This window comes from Acinonyx jubatus, chromosome D1 (genome assembly GCF_027475565.1).
Source record: "Acinonyx jubatus isolate Ajub_Pintada_27869175 chromosome D1, VMU_Ajub_asm_v1.0, whole genome shotgun sequence".
Classification (NCBI taxonomy): Eukaryota; Metazoa; Chordata; class Mammalia; order Carnivora; family Felidae; genus Acinonyx; species Acinonyx jubatus.
Window position 1 is genome coordinate 41,492,114 of NC_069390.1, and position 17,524 is coordinate 41,509,637.

The 17,524-nt window shown below is 35.9% G+C and overlaps 1 protein-coding gene across 2 annotated transcripts in view; it reads left to right on the forward strand.

The window, feature by feature from the left end:
• Window positions 1-17,524, forward strand: part of PIK3C2A (phosphatidylinositol-4-phosphate 3-kinase catalytic subunit type 2 alpha) — a 191,799-nt gene that overhangs the window by 145,790 nt on the left and 28,485 nt on the right. For both annotated transcript variants that reach the window (XM_053203405.1, XM_015074998.3), the window contains 10 exons: window positions 1,549-1,692; window positions 3,319-3,367; window positions 3,448-3,658; window positions 6,333-6,455; window positions 7,512-7,679; window positions 13,686-13,797; window positions 14,183-14,328; window positions 15,920-16,108; window positions 16,754-16,847; window positions 17,355-17,449. In XM_053203405.1, the coding sequence (XP_053059380.1) occupies window positions 1,549-1,692; window positions 3,319-3,367; window positions 3,448-3,658; window positions 6,333-6,455; window positions 7,512-7,679; window positions 13,686-13,797; window positions 14,183-14,328; window positions 15,920-16,108; window positions 16,754-16,847; window positions 17,355-17,449 (1,331 nt within the window). The remainder of the gene's footprint in view (window positions 1-1,548; window positions 1,693-3,318; window positions 3,368-3,447; window positions 3,659-6,332; window positions 6,456-7,511; window positions 7,680-13,685; window positions 13,798-14,182; window positions 14,329-15,919; window positions 16,109-16,753; window positions 16,848-17,354; window positions 17,450-17,524) is intronic.

Sequence of the window (17,524 nt, forward strand, 5' to 3'; positions counted from 1 at the left end):
TTGCCAACCATGCTATAAGGGGTCCAGAAATAGGATATAAAAACGCAGCTATCACCTACCTCTAGGTTGAGGAACAATGGATAGTGAAGGAATTGTAGGACTTAATGTAGAACCCTCCCCACCCCCCGCCCAGGCCGAATTCCAGCCTCTTCTAAAAGGGTTTGGCTATCACAGGAGCACAGAGGATGCCTATAGCAAAGAGACTTGCAACAGTTGTCAGATTGGGAGACCATGGCCTGAGGGTATAGCTGGAACTGGTCTTTGAGGACCACTGGGATCCTGTGCTGAAGTTTAAAAAAAAAAAAAAAAAAAAAAAGAAGAGGAGGCCTGGAACCCTGATGAGAAGTGTCTTCATGCTGCTATTGCCTGAGTGTCCCTTAGGTGCCCTCTGTTGACCAAACCTAACATTTTGTCGGCTGGCAAAGGAAAAATATAGGTCTAGTTCCAGTATCACAAAGTAGAGCAAAGAAGGGATTGATTTGGAACTAATTGACAATAAATTGGTAACTGGCACATAAAAAATGATGGAGAATAGTATAGGAGAATGACCTGAGCCTCAACACTGGAAAGGTTTTTGCATGAAGGTGTAGGAGTAAAAGTAAGCAGAAATACAAGTAAGCAAAAATGGGGAGCTAGAAAACAGATTGTTGGGCTCTGAGGACTGCAGGGTAATTGGATGTTTGAGCAAATGAGGTGGTTTCATTGAAGCATAAAGGTACAGGGAACATTCAGTTTCTGGTTGCCAAGCCTCAAAGGTGGAAAAATTTAAATTGTTAAGGGACGGTACAGTACTAAATTTCAGCCCATTTTAACAGTACTTGGCATGTAAGTTTGGCATACATGTTTGATGAATTCTTTATGTAAGAGTGTTTCTTAATGAGATAAGAAACATTATTTTAAAATGATGGAGGAATGGAGAGAGATTTTTAAATCATTCTCATCAGGTAAATGATTTTATAATATATTTGTACATGTATACTTTTGAATTGTGGTGAAATCAAGTATGATTAAATACTACAGAGGGATTGTCCTCAAGAAAGTTTTTTCATCCAATAAAACTTAAAAAGTAATGGTTGTATAGATACAAATGCTGCTTAAAAGTTTACTCATGTCTACTAACTGCTGCCTAATGTTATTAATATGCAGCCAATCTCTGAAGAACTTGGTTTTTGATACCAAATTTTTTGGCAGGGAGAGAAGGATTGGTGTTTTTAATGTGGAACTTACTCCCAAGTAAGAATAAAAAATAACTCCAGTTTTTTTTAATGACTTAGTAATTTGTTAATGATTTATTAGTTATTCTAAGTATGAAATTAATGGCATTTGCATCTGAATAATTGTGTCAGGCAAAATGAAAATCAGACCCAAGTTTTCTTATTCGAAATAAAATAGGTCAGTGAAAAGGTATTTTGTTTATTTTTCATCACACAAGAGGAAAGGATATCTGTTTATTAAGCACATCTAAAATGTCTGGTTTCTGACTTCATCTCTGAAACTGATCCTTTAAATTCCACATACTTATGTTTATTTTACTTTTTATTTTTAAAGAACCAGCACCGAGCAGTAGATCAAGTAATTAAAGCTGTAAGAAAAATCTGTAGTGCTTTAGATGGTGTAGAGACTCTTGCCATTACAGAATCAGTAAAGAAGCTAAAGAGAGCAGTCAATCTTCCAAGGAGTAAAAGTGCTGATGTGAGTATTTTTTTAGTATATTAGCATTTTGTTACATGTAAGTATGTACTTAAGTGAGTATCACTTAAACTGGGAGATTTTTGCTTCTGTTAGACAAAATGTTATTGTTTCAACCTTGGCTTTTACTTTTGAGTAGATTTGGTCACTTAGTAAAGTTGGGAATTCCTAAGAGGAGATCCACTCCCTCAGAAGAGCTTTGTCAGCATTGATATTGAATACATAGATGCCAAACTGTGAAACTTTTATGTGTAGAGGAGGAACTGTGGCATAAATGAGTTGGTTGGAAGTTTCAAGATAGATACTGAGCTCCAGAACCTGGGTGGTAATGGTTAGTATTTGTCCTCCTGGATGGAGATGTCCATGATTGTCCATGGGGTAAGGTCTGCATTGGGCCATACCTCTTTCCTGTTGAAAATTCCCAGAAGCCTCACTAAGAGTGACTTATTGCCTCAGAAGCAACCAGGTTAGGAGCCCTTTCTCGATAGCATGCTGTGAAAGCTCTTCCTATGGTATTTTCATGAGGATTTAATTAACTCTGTTCATAGGGTTGTTCATAGCTCTGATGGGAGGATTAGAGAAGGTGGATCACAAAACACAATAAGTTAAAAAAATTTTTTTCTTGAATGTTTATTTTTGACAGAGAGAGACAGAGCATGAGCGGGGGAGGGGCAGAGAGAGAGGAGGAGACACAGAATCCGAAGCAGGCTCCAGGCTCTAAGCTGTCAGCACAGAGCCTGACGCGGGGCTTGAATTCACAGACCACGAGATCGTGACCTGAGCCAGGGTCGGACGCTCAACTGACTTAGCCACCCAGGCGCCCCAAGACACAATAAATTTAAAGGAAGGAAACGTTATATTGATGATATGCCCCTCAACTGGTATCTAAGAGATACTCTAGGCTCACAGAGAGCTTATATATATGATATGTAGAAATTTGGGTTTCTTTTACCTTTCTTATTATGTGCTTGTTTAAAAAAAAAAAAATATATATATATATATATATATATATATATATATACACATATATATATACACACACACACACACACACACATATATATATATATATATATATATATATATATATATATATATATATATGAAATAACTTGGAAATGATCCACTATACCATGGTCCTAATGTTATCTGAGGTTTCTATTCATCATAGTCATTTGCTGGATAAGGGAGCGGGGAATAGGAGGAGAGCTCAATTTAAATAATTATAAGAGCTTTTTTGAGACCATAAATGGTAATAAATAGAGTTGTAGTTTCTTTAGGGATATTCTTATCATACTAATAGTAAAGCAACTAATAGAATATAAAGTATCATTAATGTATTTATCGCTTTGGGTTTCAAATCTTAATTACTAACCTGGTTTAATGGGGCAGATTTTGTTGAGTTTCTATATTTTGCACTAATTTTCAGTTATTCTGATTTTCTTGATAGTAATCATTTATTTGGTTTGGGGTTTCACTTTCTTTTTACATTTTTGTTTTGTTTTATTCTGCAGAACCTTTTGGGAGGTTTCCTGATCAAGCATTTAATTAAATGTATTGAAATTAAAGGTAAACATTCTATATTATATCATGGGCAATTTTCCAACTAATTTGTATGTATGTATGCAGGTGACTTCACTGTCTGGAGAAGGAGACCCTAGTAAGAGTTCATCTAGGGGTATGTCTTTAAGTTCTTTAAATTTTAGCAATAATTTTTGCTTCTTTGGGGAATTATATTAACAATTTCTTTAAATCTAGGATCACTGAATCCTGAAAATCCTGTTCAAGTAAGCACGGACCAGTTAACTGCAGCAATTTATGATCTTCTCAGACTCCATGCAAATTCTGGTAGGAGTCCTGCAGACTGTGCCCAAAGTAATAGGAACGTTAAGGAAGCATGGACAACAACAGAACAGCTCCAGTTTACAATTTTTGCTGCTCATGGGATTTCAAGTAATTGGGTATCAAAGTAAGTAACTGTTTAAAACAAAATATATACAGCTTAACCCAGAAACTGTTCTAATCTGGTAAAATGTCAGCATCCCCTGTTCTCTTGATACTTAAATTGACGATATAAGAATTACCACATACCTTTGTGGTTTTCATAAAAATTACAGAGAAGGGGTGCCTGGGTGGCTCAGTTGGTTAAGCATCGGACTCTTGATTTTAGCTCAGGTCAGGATCTCAAGATTCGTGGGATCAAGCCCTGCATAGGGCTGTGCACTGACAGGGTGCAGCCTGCTTGGGATTCTCTTTCTCTCTCTGCCCCTCCCTACTCACTCTCTCTTACACTCTTTCTCTCTCTCAAAATAAACAAACATTAAAAAAAAAAAAATTACAGAGCTATTTGAAACTGTTCCTGCAAAAAATATCCCTCCTACTACATGCAAAGAAGGCAGGAAAATAGATGTTTAAACTTACAAAGGTAAATGCTAATTAACAAATGAGTCCATTTATGACTGCTGTTTTTCAGCCTTTCCTTTAGAATCAGGGTTATTTGAAATAGTGATGAGACTAGGCTTTAGTGTACTTTTTTCTCTTTAGTAGTTTACTGTTTACTGATTGCTAGGCTTTGGAGTCTACAAGGGCATATTTCTTCTATTGAAATTTTTTAAAACGTTTGTTGATTTATTTTGAGAGAGAGAGAGAGAGAGAGAGAGAGAGAGAGAGAGAGAGAGAAAGGGAATCCTAGGCAGGCTCTGTGTTGTCAACACAGAGCTGGACGCAGGGTTTGAACTCAGACTATGAGATCATAACCTGTCCTGAAATCGAGAGTCAGATGCTTAACCAACTGAGCCACCTAGGTCCCCCTCTATTGAATTTTATTTTTATTTTTATTTTTTTTAACATTCTATTTATTTATTTATTTATTTAAAAATTTTCATGTTTATTTTTGAGAGAGAGAGAGCATGAGTGGGGGAAGAGCAGAAAGAGAGGGAGACACAGAATCCGAAGCAGGCTCCAGGCTCTGAGCTGTCAGCACAGAGCCCGATGCAGGGCTCGAACTCATGAACTGCAAGATCATGACCTGAGCTGAAGTCGGCCGCCCAACCAACTGAGCCACCCAGGCACCCCAACATTCTGTTTATTTTTGAGAGAGACAGAGCACAGGTGGGGGAGGGGCAGAGATGGAGACACAGAGATAGAGATAGAGCTGTTAGCACTATCTATTTGTTTTGAGAGAGAGAGAGAGAGAGAGAGAGAGAGAGAGAGAGAGAGAGAGCATGCGCACTTGCATAAGCAGCGGAGGGGCAGAGAGAGAGAGAGAGAGAGAGAGAGAGAGAGAGAGAGAGAGAGAGAATGAATCCCAAGAGAGAGAGAGAGAGAGAGAGAGAGAGAGAGAGAGAGAGAATGAATCCCAAACAGGCTCCACACTGTCAGCACAAAGCCCAATGTGGGGCTTGATCTCACAAACCATGAGATCATGACCTGAGCCGAGATCAAGAGTTTGACATTTAACCGACTAACCGACTGACCACCCAGGCGTCCCTGAATTCAAATTTTAAATGAAAGTTTCATAGTAACAATGCTATAAAGTAAGGTAAAGCCTAGTGAAGAGATACCAAACATAAATTCTGCTTAAATTGAGTTTTAGATTAATATAATATATAACTACTTGAAAACAATCTATTAACTCATTCAATAAATATTTACTGAGCACCATCTTGGGCAGTGTTCTTCGTACTAGGGATTCAGCAGTAAACAAGACAACAAAATATCTCTGCCTTCTAGGAACTTGTCTTTAAATGGGTACTACTGCTATGTGAAGGTATTTTATTCTTTAAAATGTTACAGGGATAATACCTTCCACATCCTCCATACAGACTCATATACACACAAAGAAATTTTGGGATACTAATGAGAAGGACAAATACTCAATAGAAGACAATACAGAAAACTGCAGTGATAAGATGGAAAGAAAGAAAAATGCTGAAGAAAAGAGAGACAGCTAGGGGTCTTTTGTGAACCAATGAGATTTAGAATTTGAAATATATTTTAAATGATTAACAGATTGCATATATGAACAAAGTGGTTAATGTGTAAGCCTAGCAGTAAGTTAAAATCTAGTAGAACCTAAGGCTCCTATTCTGCAAGATTGCCTGACTGTATCTAACCAGCTCTGTATTTGTGGCAATTAGGGGCTAAATCCTTACTGTCTAATGAGAATACAATAGCATGTATTCCATGGATGGAAGCTTCCTAATAGATTGGAAAGACTGGCTCAGTGCAAGTCAGGCCCAAGCCCCATTAATATGCTTAACTAACTAAATTTCAGTGGCTTAGCAAAGGAAAATATCACCTAGGGAAGATAATGTTTATATTTTTTCTTCTAAGAATTTACCTAGAAATGAATAATTATCCATTTCTAAAGCTCGTAACTGAGCACAAAATGGTGCTAAGTTCTGTAGCATGACCCCCTAAGACTAGCACCTGGAGGTATATGTTGCCTTCCGTATTCCCTTTTCTATACTACTTCCCTGTTTTTGTAGAATTTGCAATAGTTAAATTTCATATGTTTTCCAAAAATTCAAATGACTGGTGAACAAATAATTTCATATAATAGCCACTCTTAGAGAAGAATGGCTAATGTTATGCATTTGGATTATAAAATAACAATCAAATTAAAATGTTTCTTTTCTTAGTTATGAAAAATACTACTTGATATGTTCCCTATCTCACAATGGAAAGGATCTTTTTAAACCTATTCAATCAAAGAAGGTTGGCACGTATAAGAATTTCTTCTATCTTATTAAATGGGATGAACTGTAAGTGAAATTTTTGGCTTTTTATTCTTTCAGTATGCTGTCTTTACTTTTTTCCATGTATGCATCCTAGGTTTCATTTTTATTACAATTTCCATTAAAATCCATTAAATTCTTACATCTTAAGGTCTCTTCTAGATATTATTCTATAGAAAAGCCAAATTCTCATTTAAAAATCTGAAATATTATTAAAAAAACTACATATTGTTAAATTGCAGAAACATGCCATTAATTCTTCTTAGACTTTTGTTAAGTTAAAACTATAAATTTATGTGTAATTTTAGAAAGATGGTTTGTATAACATTGCTTAGTTTGATATTCTATAATACTGTATATATGAAACCTAGTTCTTGGTTAACAGCTTAAAAAATTAAATCCATATACAATATATTTTGCACTGTTAATATATATTTTTTAAAACAGGAATCATTAGGCAGATAGATAATAGCAAAGCTTTTACTTTTCATTCTGCATTTATGAAGCGGTTTCCTATTTTTCTTTTTTTTGTAATTTTTTAAATTACAAAAATAATGCATCTCTGAAAACAACCAAATACAAAATTACATATGGGTAAAAGTGTCTTTTTTTTCCCAACACTTATCATCTTATGGCTACTCGGTGACCACTTTCAGTGAGACTTTCAGTCACCACTGAAAGTGAGACTTTCAGACTTAACGACAACAAAAAAGGTAAACATATATGTCAGCTTGTGTGTATATGGGCACACGTATAACAAATCCGAAATACTCATAAACATTCATCTAGTTTCTCCTAAAGGAAATAAAAATGACTATTATTTTTCCTAAAATTGACACTAGCCAAGACTTGAGTAGAGGCACTAAGAAATTTTTGAGAGATGTTACATACTTGAAATTTTAATGAAATTTGTTTAAGATTTTGTATAATGCATATTGGCCAAGCTTGCTGCTTAAGGTTACTCAGTAGTAAAGATTATTTGATAAGTCAAATAAAATATCTAAACTTGTCAGTCTCATTAATGGACTAAATTTCATATTTGATCTAATTTGTTTTTTCTATTAATACATTTTCCCCCCTTAGAATCATTTTTCCCATCCAGATATCACAATTGCCATTAGAATCACTTCTTCACCTTACTCTTTTTGGAATTTTAAATCAGAGCAGTGGAAGTTCCCCTGATTCTAATAAGCAGAGAAAGGGGCCAGAAGCTTTGGGCAAAGTTTCTTTACCTCTTTTTGACTTTAAACGGTAAGTATTACTAAGTTGTAATGGTGAGTTACTATGGACACATCTGCAGCATCAGAATAGGCTAGAGGACAGGGTGGGGAACAATGACATACATGAAATAATAAGCTGCCTGTTTTTCCAGTGTGATAAAAGGAGGTCATTTCAGAGACCCAGATCAGAAGAAACCAAAGTTATTCTGCTATAGTTTGAACATATCTGTCTGGGTATTCAGAGGATTATTTGCCACTCACTGTTCCAGAGAAAAGCAGCAGCCAGTTCACTCTCTGTCATTTATGCAAAGCACTGTGTTATTGATATAATAGTCATTTTCCCTTTTCTCTTTTTTTCCTCTTCTCATACTTTCCCATCCTTCTCCAGTTTCAGAGAGTCTACAGCTGTACATTATTTCCTTCTCTTTATCTGACTGATCTACTTCACAAAATTTGTTCTTGAATGTTCTTTTCCCATGTGTTTAAATATAGCATTTATTTTTTTCATTTTTTCTTTCTTCTTCTTCTTTTTTTTTTTAAGTTTATTTATTTATTTTAAGAGCAAGAGGGAGAAAATGTGAACAGGGAAGGGGCGGAGCCGGGGCAGGGGAGAAAGAATCTCAAGAAGGCTTCACACTGTCAATACAGAGCTGATGTAGGGCTCGAACTCATGGACCATGAGATCATGACCCTGAACCGAAACCAGGAGTCAGACACTTAACTGACTGAGCCACCCAGGCGCCCCTATTTTTCTTTCAGTTACTTCCCTCATATTTGAGGAGGCAGTATAAGATTTTTTAATTCTCTGCCTTTAGGTAGGCTTAAATTTTATTTGATATCTGAAATAATTCTGAACCACCAAAGGCTAGAGAAAAACAGTTGAAGATACTGCTATTAAGGATGTGTATTTAGAATCTTTTGCTAAAAATAATCCATAATTACTCTAAAACAGAATATTGGCCACACGAAAGAGCGGAATTGTGCTCTCAGTTGTGATAAGTTAGTGTTAGAGAACAGTTATGTAAGAAAATTAAGTGTAATTGCATCATTATCACTAATTTTTATAAATAAATCATTTTGAAAACCTTCTTGCTCTTGAAAATACCAGGCAGGGATCTTTGTTTTATAGAGAAGTACCATCACTTTTTGCCACTTTTGTTGTCTGGTAATAAATGGGGTTTGTTTTTTTAGATGAATGACATAATGTTCTTTAAAAAATCAAGAGAGTAAGGTGAAGGGCAATTGATTTTTGTTAGACAATTAAATAGTTTGCACCCAACACTCTGCTGTTAAAACAATGAGCAGATGGCATTAAACTTGAAACTTTGCCAAGTAGTACAGTTGATCTAGGTAGGTAATGTTAGGTCTTTGCATTCAAGAAAAACTCAAAGGGAAGATGATTAAACATTAATACACGTAGAAAGAAAGTGTTAATGACTGTAATTCAGTTAACTTACTGTAGTATAGTGATCAGATATCCTATTCTTAAAATTCTTTAACAAAATTTTTAAAAATATTTATTCATTTTTGAGAGAGTGAGAAACAGACACAGAGTGTGAACAGGGGAGGGGCAGAGAGAGAGAGAGGGAGACACAGAATCAGGAAGCAGACTCCAGGCTGAGGTGTTAGCACAGAGCCCGATGTGGGGATCAAACTCATGAACTGTGAGATCATGACCTGAGCCAAAGTTGAATGCTTAACCGACTGAGCCACCCAGGCACCTCTGAAATTCTTTTTAAAAATAATTTATGTTTGGGGTGCCTGGGTGGCTCAGTTAGTTAAGCATCTGATTCTTGGTTTCGACTCAGATCATGATCTCCTGGTTTGTGGGTTTGAGCTGGGTTCGGAGCTGGCAGTGTGGAGTCTGCTTCGGATTCATTCCCTCTCCCTCTCCCTCTCCTCCCTCTCCCTCTCCCTCTCCCTCTCCCTCCCCCTCCCCCTCCCCCTCCCCCTCCCCCTCCCCCTCCCCCCTTCCTTGCCTTGCGCTGTCTCTGTCTCAAAATAAGCTTTAAAAAAAAATTTTTTTTTCTTTAACGTTTATTCATCTTTGAGAGACAGAGACAGCATGAGTGGGGAAGGGGCAGAGAGGGAGACACAGAATCTGAAGCAGGCTCCATGCTCCGAGCTGTCAGCACAGAGCCCGACACAGGGCTTGAACTCAAGAACTGCGAGATCATGACCTGAGCTGAAGTCGGACTCTCAACCGACTGAGCCACCCCGGCACCCCATAAATAAGCTTTTTAAAAAAATAAAAATAGGGCAGCCTGGGTGTATCAGTCAGTTAAGCATCCATCTTTGGCTCAGGTCATGATCTCATGGTTCATGAGTTCGAGCCCCATGTCAGGCTCTGTGCTGACAGCTGAAAGCCTAGAGCCTGCTTCAGATTCTGTGTCTCCCTCTCGCTCTGCCCCTCCCTGCCTGTCTGTCTGTCTCTCTCTCTCAGAAATAAACATTAAAAAAATAAATAAATAAAAATAAAAAAGAATTTATGTTTAAGGTGCAACTTGTGTACAATCTGATGAAGTCACTCTGAGGAAAGCCAGAAAACTTAGAGGCATTTCAGTCAGCATCAATAACAAATGAGGTCTTAACTGAAATCATCGATTTTAAGCCTGTGTTTCTCAGTCTTGGCACTAATTGATATTTTGGGCCGGATCATTCTTTGCTATGGGAGACTGTCCTATGCATTGTGTAGAATGTTTGGCAGCATCTCTGTCTTCTGCGTGCTATTTGCCAATAGTACTCCCTAGTTACCAACCAAAAGTGTCTCATGTCCCCTGGGAGCAAAATCACTCTTGGTTAAAAACCATTAATTTACACACTGATTATCAGTGCTTGCTTAAAACCATTAAGTGATTCCCTTTTCTGGAACTTTATAACGTATAGTTTAGACTGTGCCTGAACTAACTGATTACCTTAACTTCACAGAAAGAGAGATAAACCAAACAGTGCGCTTCTTTACGGATATAATACAAAGTAGTATATAATACTACCTTTAAAGAATTAAGTATTCTTGCCATATAACTAAACCTAAATCAGATCAAACTTCTAGATCTAACTACTATTTTATGAAAATATAGGAGATAAAGGGACATCCTAAATGACACCAGAGGAATACAATCAGTAAAATCCAGGATATAGAAAATTCTTAGAACAAAAGACCTGGTTTCTTCAATAAATGGCAGAGGATAAACAAAAGAATGTATAGTTTAAAATAAGAGCAGACTTTTTCTGTAAAGAGGACCAGATAGAAGTAGTTTAGGCTTTGCAGATCATAATACAGTTGACGCTTGAACATTGTGGAGGTTAGCAGTGCCTTCCCTCTCCCCATGAGGTCAAAAACCTGCATGTAACTTTGACTTCCCAAAACTAAACTAGTAGCCTGCTATTGACCAGAAGTCTTATTGATAACAAATAGTCCATTAACACATAATTTGTATATCAATATATGTTACATAGTGAGTTAAAAGAGAAAAGAAAATCATAAGGGAGAGAAAATACGTTTATAGTACTGTATTAAAAAGAACACTTTTTAAGTTTATTTTGAGAGAGAAAGAAAGCTCGAGCAGGGGAGGAGCAGAGGGAGAGAAAGACTCCTAAGCAGGCTCAGTACTGACTGTGAGTCCGATGCAGGGCTCAATCTCACAAACTGAACCGTGACATCATGACCTGAGCCGAAATCAAGAGTTGGACGCTCAATCAACTGAGCCACCCATGTGTCCAAGTACTGTATTTATTGAAAAAATCCATGTATAAGTGGACCTGCACAGTTCAAGGGTGTTATTCACGGGTTAACTGTAATCTCCGTCACAAAAAGCAAAAGCAGCAAGAGATAATATGTTAATGAATGAGTGTGGCTTTGTTCTGATAAAAGTTTATTTACAAAACCAGGTGACAGGCCTGAGTTAGACCCTTAAATTAAAATATACTTAGAAAGACATCAACAGGGGGTGCCTGGGTGGCTCAGTTGGTTAAGCGTCTGACTTTTGGTTTTGGCTCAGGTCATGATATCACAGTTTTGTGGGTTCAAGCCCTGATTCTGCTTTGTGCTGACAGAGGGGAGCCTGCTTGGGATTCTGCTTGGGATTCTCTCTCTCCTCTCCTGCCCCTCCCCCGTTCACACGGTCTCTGTCTGTCAGAAATAAACATAAAAAAAATTTTTTTTAAAGACATCAGTGAAATGCAAATGTTGTATCTTGTTTGGATCCTTATTCAAACCACCAACTGTAAAAAAATAACTTGTGAGACAATCAGGGAAATTTGAATACTGACTAGATAGCAATGATTTTAAGTAATTATTGTTAATTATTTTAGGGGTGATAATGGTGTTTACTTATTTTAAAATAAAAGTGTTTATTGTTTAGAGATATATAAAAGTATTTACAGATGAAATAATAGGATCAGAATTTGCCTTAAAATAATCTAGTTAAGGGTGAGGGGTAGATCTGAAGAATATAAAATGTAATGTGTCAGAGATTTAAAGGGTTTTAATCTATAAGAGAAAACTGGAGTCTAGTTTTGGAAAGGAGACTTGCTGTTTGGATAAAATGAATAAAGTTTGAAGTTTATTTTATATTTCTACTTTAATATATCTCATGTTATGTTTCAGAAATTTCTTCTATGTAAACATATATTATTGTCTTGTTGGTAACTGTTTTTAATTTAAGTGGGCCGTAAAGTGGTGGAACACCTGAGTGGCTCAGTCAGTTGAGTGTCCGACTCTTGATTTTGGCTCAGGTCATGATCCCAGGGTTGTGGGATTGAGCCCTGTGTCGGGCTCTACACAGAGCATGGAGCCTGCTTGGGAATTCTCTCTTTTTCTCTCTCTCTGCCCCTCCCCTGCTCACACAGGAGCTTTTTCTCTATCTCTCAAAAAGTAGGCCATAAATTATAGTCTAGGGCAAGTGTTTTGCATATTGCAGCACACTGCCTGTTTTTTGTAAATATAGTTTTGTTAAAACACAGCACACATTTATTTATGTATTGTTCAGGGCTACTTTTGCACTGTAACAGCAGAGTTGAGTCTCTGCAACAGATTGACCCAAAAGGCCCCAAATATTTGCCATCTGGCCCCTGGCACAGATACAACTTCTCATCTAAAACGTTTAGTGGCTTTGCTATGAGGTAGGTATTGGTTTTCTTGCCATGTATTTTTGTTTGTTTGTTTGTTTGTTTGTTTTTTGTTTTATTTTAGAAAGCTCAAAGTGGGGAGGAGGGACAGAGGGAAGGAGAGGGAGAAAGAGAGAGGATCCTAAGCAGGCTCCGTGCTCAGCGCAGAGCCCGATGCAGGGATTGTGACCTGAGCCAAAATCAAGATTCAGATGCTCAACAGACTGAGCCACCCAGGTGCCCCCCCTCTTTTTAAAAAGCTTATTTATTTATTTATGTATGTATGTATGTATGTATTCATTCATTCATTCATTCATTCATTTATTTTCAGAGAGAGAGAGAGACAGAGACAGCGTGAATGGGGGAGGGGCAGAGAGAAGGATACAGAAAATCCCAAGTAGGCTCTGCACTGTCAGCATGGAGCCCCATATGGGGCTTGAAACCATGAGTTCATGACCTGAGCTGAACATCCTCCCCACGCCCCCACCCCTGCTTTTTATTGGCATGTGGTTTTGTTCTTATGGCAAAAGTCAGGGAGCCGTTCTGTAATCCAAACTGGTATCTTGAGATGTATTCCATTGTAGATGATCTTCAAAGACTATCCTTCACCTTTCTATTTATAAAAGCTGTTTTGGGGGCAGATGACTTTGAGTCTACCATTTTGTGTTCTATCCATAAACACATTCATCCCAAGATACATTCTTTCTTTCTCCTCTCCCTTTGTTCCACCCCCATGCAGTACATTTACCTACCTACAGTATTCATACACTGTGGAGAGTGATTCTGATATGTTCTTAAAGATGATACTCTTTTTATCAAATGTATGCTTGGTATTTAGATAACAGCATTTAAAATTCATTACCGTGTGATGTGAGTTTTGAAGTTTTTAAATGAAAACTACGGTATTCTTCTGTTTATATTCATGAAGGTTTTTAACATGTGGAACTAAGCTTCTATATCTTTGGACTTCGTCACATACAAATCCTATTCCTGGAACAATACCCAAAAAAGGGTATGTGATGGAAAGAATAGTGTTACAGGTAATGGTACTTCTTGATACATGGAGAGATTTAAATTTAAATTTCTTAATAAGATGTATATGTGTACCATTATTTGGATTGTTACTAAAGTAGCATAATTGATCTTGTTTGATCTTATGGCTTATCTTCTATTTAAATGTTAATAAACCGTTTCCTATTTCTGAGAAACAGTAAAAAGTGTACCCATCCCAAGCAATATATGTGCTTTTGAGAATTACCAACGATGGCAATCACTTTCAACAAAAGGACAGAAGCATTAATTCAATATTCAATGTAATAATCACCCTGGTGGCTAAGAAAAATCAGTTTTTTCAAAGACAAATTAATGTGGGAGATATGTGGATTATTTAGCTTCAATCTCATCAACTTCTGTTAAATTTTTAAGGTTGATTTTCCTTCTCCTACATTTGATGTCATTTATACTACTCCTCAAGTTGACAGAAGCCTTATACAGCAACACAACTTAGAAACATTGGAGAATGATACAAAAGGGAAACTTTCTGATATTCTTCATAGAGACTCATCACTTGGGTATGCTCGTTTGATTTTTGTTTTGCCTGGGAATTTCTTACAGTAAATTTCAAATTAATATTTTATTAAATGCCCTGATTTATTTCATGATTTAGCAATGTTCTTGGTATGGGAAGTTTTTTGTTTGTTTTTAATTACATAAAAAGACCGTATGACTACATAAGACTTTAGAAATGTGTTCAAGTCAAATTTACACATGATCAAAAGGCAAACAACATTGAGAACTAAATTTACCATAAATATCAGTAGATTAATTTTTAAATATATAAAGAACCCTAAAAAATATATATGAAGAACCTTTTCAATAGAAAACCAATAACTTAGTAGTAGACAAAGAATGAGTAAATAATTTTTTGGAAAAGAAATAACAATGCCTTTTAAATATCTAAAAAGATGTTTTACCTCTCAGTAATGAAGGAAATGAAAATTAATACAAGATAACATTTTATACACATCACTTGGTTGAAAAATGTCTCACTATATAAGCATTAGTGAGGTTATCAAAAAACGGGAATTATACTGTTGGCTAAAGGGCTTTTGGAGAGCATTGTGGCAAAATCTATAAAAGGTTACAATGTATGTAGTTTGTAACCTATCAGCTACGCTTCCAGTTAATTATATACTTAGAGAAAATTTTTATGTTTGCATATGGACTCAAGAATATTCATTGCAGTATTTATTTGGATTATTGTGAGAGGGAATGTCCATCAATAGAGGTTTAATTATGGTATATTTATCCAATAGAGTACTGTGTAACTATTAAGAATGAACTTATAGTTATATGTAATAATATGCAAGATATGTTAAATGAAGAAAGCAAGGAGCAGAGTAGTGTATATCGTGTGTTACCACTTACATAAAGAAAAAAAAAGCATATATACTTCTGTATATGCTTCTATACAAATAGACTATCCCTGGAAGGATGTGCACGCTTATTAGTTGCCACTGGAGGAGAGCTGGAAGGAGAGACTTCACTGTGTACCTTTTTGCAATATTTGAATTTTTTTCAGTACTCCACACGAAATGAATACATCAGTAAATGTATACACAAAAGTAGATGGATGGGTGGTAAAGTAGTGAAATATTTTGTCACATAAACATTTGTTTTTAAGACTAAGTCTCCAAAACAAGTACTTCTTATTTTTAATATTCCTCATTTGAACTGAATAATCATCTTCTAAAATCATCTTCTAAAATAGCATTTTTTTTTTGCATGACATTTGATTTTAGTTGTATAAAATGGATGAAATCCTTGCTTTCTCTTAGCATGGGTTCTGCTTATTCAATTCTGATTTCTAGTCGTTGGTATCTGGTTAGAGCCCAATAATATTTTTATTGTACTGAATTATCCTTCATTCTCATAACTAAGACTCTTTTATCAAGGCACAATGATTTCTTTCTATCCCCCAAATTAGAGTAAATTAGTGGTGTTTGCTGTACATTGCATTTTTCTATTCCAAGTTAGTATTAATGATTCTACCAAGAAGTGGCTGTCCTAAAATGAATAAATTTCTCCTTTGTATTTTTAATCATTGAAATTATAGCCATCATTATGATATTGAGAACTAATTTAATTCTATTATATATGCAGACTTTCTAAAGAAGATAAAGCCTTTTTGTGGGAGAAACGTTATTATTGCCTCAAACACCCAAATTGTCTTCCTAAAGTACTAGCAAGTGCCCCAAACTGGAAATGGGTTAATCTTGCCAACACTTACTCACTGCTTCAGCAGTGGCCTCCATTGAACCCACTGACTGCATTGGAACTACTTGATTCAAAGTAAGTTAACCATGACTGAATGCACTTGTTCTATTCTGTTGTTGTCAGTTTTTCCAGTAAGGTGTATTAAGTTGTAGGACATGAAAGCAATTCAATATAAATGTGTAAATGTATATTTTTGCAAACATATTTTCTGTGTTGAGGTTCTTAAAAAGAGATGTCACGGGGTGCTTGGTTGGCTCAGTTGGTAGAACATGGGACCCTTGATCTCAGAGGTCGTGAGTTTGAGCCCCATATTGGGTGTAGAGTTTACTTTAAAAAAATAAAAAAGATGTCATCATTTAAAACTAATCTAAAGAGAGAGTTGTAAATTTTTAATAATCTGTTATATTTTTTATGATGTGGGTCAAAATTTTCATAAGGGTAAGGTTTGTGGACAGTCCTGAATTTGAATTTTTATAGTACAGTAAGATTTTCTTCCTAAAATAAAAAAGAAGAAACACATTGTTTTTTGGGTTTTTTTGGGTGCAAAAAAGATGGTTTTATTACAACACGTGTACAGAATCTATGAACAGAAAAGACTGCTGAAACACATTGCTTTTGAATAAAGAGCTATTTGAGTGTTCTTTGTCAGGTATAGATTAAGATTGTGTTTCAGGAAATATAGATTTTCATCAAATCTTGATTTTTGTGGTATTTGTCTAGATTTGCTGATCAGGAAGTGAGGTCCATAGCTGTGACCTGGATTGAGGCCATAAGTGATGATGAGCTTACTGATCTTCTCCCACAGTTTGTGCAGGTGAGTTGTTTTTTTTTTTGTTTTTTTTTTTTACTAGGTTGCCTGCCCACCTTACTCCACCCATTTTTTTATGAGTAGGGAACTTGCTAAAGCATCCCCCTTCTGTTTTGATTAAAAGTACTTTTGTGGGAAGGTTGAAGTACATTACATTTGGATATAGTATGAATTTTTTCCCCACTGTTGTTAGCTGCCCCACTTGAATATTATATGTACCTGGATTTTTAATTCTCAGATTTTTAGATTCTCAAACAAACCAGGCTTGAGCTTTTCTTTAATTTTTCTTTCCTAGCCATTTAAATATAGGTAATGAATTATTGTTCCCAAATCTACACTTTTCTGCTTGATTTCATTAATTTAGCCTAAGTTAATTCACTTTTTCATTTTCCAGTGTTACCTTAAATCAACAAGACTAATACTTGCTTTTTATAGTTTCTCCTTTGATAATTTTATCCTGATAATGGAGTATGGGTTTGACAACTAGTAATTCTTACTTTCTTTCATGCATAGGCTTTGAAATACGAAATTTACTTGAACAGTTCATTAGTGCGCTTCCTTCTGTCCAGGGCATTGGGAAATATACAGATAGCACACAATTTATATTGGTAAGATTTAAAATTTTTTAAGTAATTTATTTCCATTCTTAGTATTTGTAAAGATGATATACTTTGAAAGTCTAA